General features: G+C 48.7%; 1 protein-coding gene across 2 annotated transcripts in view; it reads left to right on the top strand.

Moving 5' to 3' along the window:
* The window catches only part of KLHL18 (kelch like family member 18), a 31,053-nt gene that overhangs the window by 7,358 nt on the left and 18,784 nt on the right, over positions 1-4,911 (top strand). The window contains exons 3-6 of one of the 2 annotated variants that reach the window (XM_019508015.1): positions 482-680; positions 2,582-2,742; positions 3,053-3,189; positions 4,474-4,711. In XM_019508015.1, coding sequence (XP_019363560.1) covers positions 482-680; positions 2,582-2,742; positions 3,053-3,189; positions 4,474-4,711 — 735 coding nt within the window. The remainder of the gene's footprint in view (positions 1-481; positions 681-2,581; positions 2,743-3,052; positions 3,190-4,473; positions 4,712-4,911) is intronic. The other variant, XM_019508016.1, reaches the window with a different exon arrangement.

Here is a 4,911-nt window from a genome sequence, read left to right as displayed (position 1 = left end):
CTCCGGCACCACTCCAGAGCACCACGAGTGGTCGTAAAGCCGTGCCAGGGGTCCTGCCATGACCTCGGCCATGGCAGGGGCTGAGGTTGAGCACCCTCAGTCTCGATGCTTGCTGTGCCGATTACCAATGCATCACTGTGCTGATTGCTAGGACCACCGCTAGGGATGGGAGCAGGTCAAGTCTCTAGCTCAAGTCAGCCTTGGACACACCGGAGAGGGCCCATCATGGGGCTGACTGTTATCCTGGCTCATACGCAGAGATCCCCGTCCCCTTCATTTGGCACAAATTTCTTTTTAATGTTCGTGAGGTGAGATGAGAGACCTGCCCCACCTTTGCCCTCAGCCCCAGTGAGGAATATCTTTTGGTTTCATCCTGTTCGTGCTCAGTTTCACATCCACTGTTCCCTTGAACCACATTAAAACCAGTAAACTCTTCAACCCACCATTAATGTTATGGGTGGTGTTTTTTTGTGACCCTCAGACTTCACCCAAAGAACTGCCTGGGAGTGCGTCAGTTTGCAGAAACGATGATGTGCGCGGTGCTCTACGACTCTGCCAATAGCTTCATCCACCAGCACTTTGTGGAGGTGTCCATGTCCGAGGAGTTCCTCACGCTGCCTTTTGAAGACGTCCTGGAGCTGGTTTCAAGGGACGAGCTCAATGTCAAGTCAGAGGGGCAGGTAGGCCTATGCAGCTGACATATGGTATAGCAGGAACAGCTTTGCCTGGAAAGGAGCCCTTGACTGCTGTGTCTTTTTGCTTCCAAAACACTTGGTTTGGAAGAACTACAAAAGGTCCATGGGCAGCAGTTTTTAGAAGCTATTGCACTGGCATGCATTGAAATGCTGAGTAGCAGAGAATAAGCTCTAAGACCTGAACCCTGCACCTCTGTTTCAATCATTGACTTTTGGTTCAGGTGAAAGAGACTGGGTAGCTGGCCCTGGAGGTAATTCCTATAATAACTACAGCATAGGTAATGGCTGTAAAGGCTTTGGCATGTTTCAGCTCCATTCTGGCAGCACTGAGGGTGAATAATTGGTTCCTTTTAGAATTGTATAATAAGCCTACTGCCAAGGAGAGAGTAAGTTAAGAGTGGTGACTTCCATAGCATGGAGCCATTTCCTTAAGGAGCTAAACTGAAAGAATCAAAGCCGTTTAAAACAGCCTGAACTTCTGACTGTACTGATTTTTGGTCTGGGTTTCAGCTAGTAACATATAGCAGATTGGTTCTCCCACCCACTGCCAAGGCCCAAGCCAGCTTTTGGTAGCTCACGATGGGGCTATTCCTGATGAAGTGTCAGACTTCTACAAGTGTCTATGTAAAGAGAGGCTGGGCCTGGTTGCAGGTCTGAAATGACCCACTGCAGGGGAACTCCATATTCTGGACATGTTTCACTTGACCATTTCTGCATCGAAGACAGGTGAATTGTGGTTTTTGGTGTTTTTTCACATTTCTTTATAGAGGTCCTATTTGAGGCAGTCCCGCAGCTCCCAGGAGAGGAGGTCTCTGTCCAAGTGGCTTTGGTGAAGTTTTCCCTTCTAACTGTTGTGCCTTACTGGCTGCTATAGAGATGAATGCATTCTTGTGCGGTACAGCATTCTGCTTCATTTGTCCACGGGGTGAAACGTGAGCTTTTCATGGAGGAAATGCCTCAAGAGGCCTGAAGTGGGAGGTTCTGGCTTTGTCCAGTGTCAGTGAAAAGGCTTTTAAAACATTCTGCTGATGTAGGCAACTATTCACATTTTCTCCATAGCCACCAGCTGTGGTACAGGACCACCCAGCGTGAATGTGTGCACCGTGGTTAGTGCTCTGTTCAGTGGCAAGATTATACCACGAGGTGGCAGTGGCAACCACAGACACACTCACTAGTTTACCAGAAAAATCTTTGCAATAAGGTAGAGAGCTCACTACCTGGGACAGGAGAGGCTGAACTGGTTAAAGCAGCCTGCCTTTATGGTGTTAACCCTGCTCGGCAAAAAGATCCCACTTCTAATTCCTGTCTCCTGCTCCTCAGGCCAGTGTAACCTCTTGATTGCAATGGCAGCACTATAATTACAATGGGCCAGAGTCTTTACATGTTTTAGTTCATTTGGGTTTAAGTACAGTGTCAATGGCCACCATGATCCAGGTTAAGTATCCAGCAAGTCAACCTGCTAGGGCCATTTTAGAGTGAGGGAAGAATTGCCAAAGCTAAGCTGTAGGGAAAAATGCCCTATCTTGTATTGTTTCAGACCCTTGTAGTGAATTAGGAAGCCTTAGTGGGCTTTGCAGTTGTCCATAATCAAAAGGATATTGGCTGAGGATGGGGGAGGAAAAAGCTCTGTGGCCTGGGTGTTGAGACCTAGTGGACCATAAGTGGAGAAAGAGGATGAGCTCATTGATCTGAACTCCTTGAGGAGCTTCTACCTCCTGCTTACAGGTTGCCCCCAAAAGACCATTTATTTATTGACAGCTGGTTAAATTGCCTTCATCCATCCTCATGACGGCTGCCTCAAAAGCAAGAAAACAAGACCTCCTCCCCACAAGACAACAGCAAAAGCAAGAACCTTGAGAAGAACTCACTCATCTCTCTTCTAACAGGTATTTGAAGCTGCATTGGCCTGGATACGGTACGACCGAGATCAGAGGGAAACCTTCTTGCCTGAGCTGCTGTCCAAAATCCGACTGCCCCTTTGTCGACCTCAATTCCTCACTGACCGCGTGCAACAAGATGACCTTGTCCGCTGCTGCCATAAATGCAGGTGTGTGCATGCAGGTGACCGAAGAACCAGCCAGCAAGTAGTGGTAGCTTCAGGGCTGAGAGGGGGTGTTAGATGACTAGTCCTAAAAACTACCGTTCAGCCACTGTGGACCAAAATGCCACAGGTAGCCGAACAGAGCTTTCCCCATGCTGTTCTGCCAAGAGAGCCTACCATCTTCTGAAAGAACAGACTCAAAGGTTGCTATAATCGGTGGTAGTCTCAACAGAGATGGCTGGTAAAATGGCAGTCTTCCTCACAGAAAACCTGTGCCCCACCAAACTATCATCTTGCTGTTTGATCTTATTTCTAGGGACCTGGTTGACGAGGCAAAAGACTATCACCTAATGCCAGAGCGTCGGCCCCACCTCCCAGCATTCAAAACCCGTTCCCGATGCTGCACTTCAATCGCGGGATTAATTTATGCAGTTGGAGGACTTAATTCAGCAGGTACCTTGCATATCCACTCCCCATGACTTCAGAGAGTGACTTGGCATAGTGAGTGGTAAATGTTTTTCTTGGCCCCACACAACGTTGAGCAGTTTCTCCTTCTCTTCCCTTTTTTCCACAGCACCTTGACACTCCTACCACCAAGCCAACAAAAACATTTCAGGTAGCGGTTGCCCGTTGTTTGTAACCTCTTTTACTCTAGCTGTTCTGAACAGCTCGCTCAGGGGCACTGTTTTCGGTTCCTTTGAAATGGCACCAACGCAGACTTGTTAAATCGTCCTTTAAAATCTTAAATTGGGAGAACCCTGAAGGCAACAATAAAATCAATGTATTGGCAGCATTGATGCAACCAAGCAGGAAACAGGTAAAACGATGCAGAGGTTTCAGAGAAGTGGTCCCTGTGCAGTAAAGCCTGTGCTCATTTCCCTAACAAACTTTTCAGTTATACTTTGACCACAAAACCCCTCTCCCTTACCTAGTCTGGCTTTGGTGTGGGAACAAAGAATGTGATGAAAGGGATAGCTGAAATGTTGTTAATCGCAGCCCTTCCAAAGGGCAGCTGCTGACCTGCTTAAACCCATAACACATTTACAGTAGACGTTTAAAACGAGGTATGTGCCATACAGTGCTCTGCTGAGATCTGCTTGGCATGTCCTGTCTACAAAGCTGCCTCCTAAGGCTCACCTACCTGTGTGCCCTCTTGTTGAAGGCTGAAGTCAGCCAGGCTGGCATGCGTGAAGTTTTGATTCCAGGGTGTCAATGGAGTCCATCGTTATTGCCCATTAACCCCAGAGCCTGCCACCACCTCTGGGCATTTCACCACCTGCAGGCAGAACTGAAGGAGTCTGCAAGTAGTTGGGATTGTGAGGCAGGGTTTCCCTCTACAATCAGCAGTTTTCCACTAGGACAAGGTAGAAATAGTCCAGTTGGCTGATGGAGCTGTTCCTGTTGTAGTTGACCTTCATGTAGGAATGGAGTTGCTCAAGGGCTGGGGTGGCCACATCACCCCTACGGCTGGAGCAGGAATCACTGAGAAGCTCAATGTGCTTCCTTAGCCTGAGAACAGAATTCCCTTCTCTGCTGCCTCCTGTCAGCAGCAGGGTCTGGGCAAGGGCCATATGACACTGGGCATAAGTTTTGCCCCTGAAGTTTCAAGCAGAACCCATGTATCCGTGTTGCTTATCCACATGTGGAAGGACTTCTTGGAAACCAATTGACGGCTTTGCTCCAGCCTCCGTTCAGCAGAGGCTCTGAGAAACACATGCCACTTTTTAATTTGAGTAGCACATTTTTATGCAGGTGATTCACTGAATGTCGTGGAAGTCTTCGACCCCATTGCCAATCACTGGGAGAAGTGCCAGCCAATGACGACGGCGCGCAGCCGAGTGGGTGTCGCGGTGGTGAATGGACTCTTGTATGCCATCGGTGGCTACGACGGCCAGTTGCGGCTGAGTACGGTGGAAGTTTACAACCCAGAGACGGATTTGTGGTCCAAAGTGGGAAGCATGAACAGCAAACGAAGGTATGCCAGAAAGTGACTCCCTTGTGCACAAAGCATTGGAGGGGAAGAGGGCAGAAAGGCTGTCTGGAAAGGGGAGGGATCTTGGAAGTGACAGATGCTGTCAGGAGGTTAGACATGTATTTGTAGCCATGGAAAGACTAGTGTGCGTGTTGGGCTTGTGTGTAAAGGTACGGCCCGGGGAGGAAGTCGCTGGGCTCTGC

This window comes from Gavialis gangeticus, unplaced genomic scaffold (assembly GCF_001723915.1).
Source record: "Gavialis gangeticus isolate Ggan-Ray unplaced genomic scaffold, GavGan_comp1, whole genome shotgun sequence".
Classification (NCBI taxonomy): domain Eukaryota; kingdom Metazoa; phylum Chordata; order Crocodylia; family Gavialidae; genus Gavialis; species Gavialis gangeticus.
Note: the sequence above shows the minus strand (reverse complement) of the source record. Positions and strands in the feature narration are given on the sequence as shown.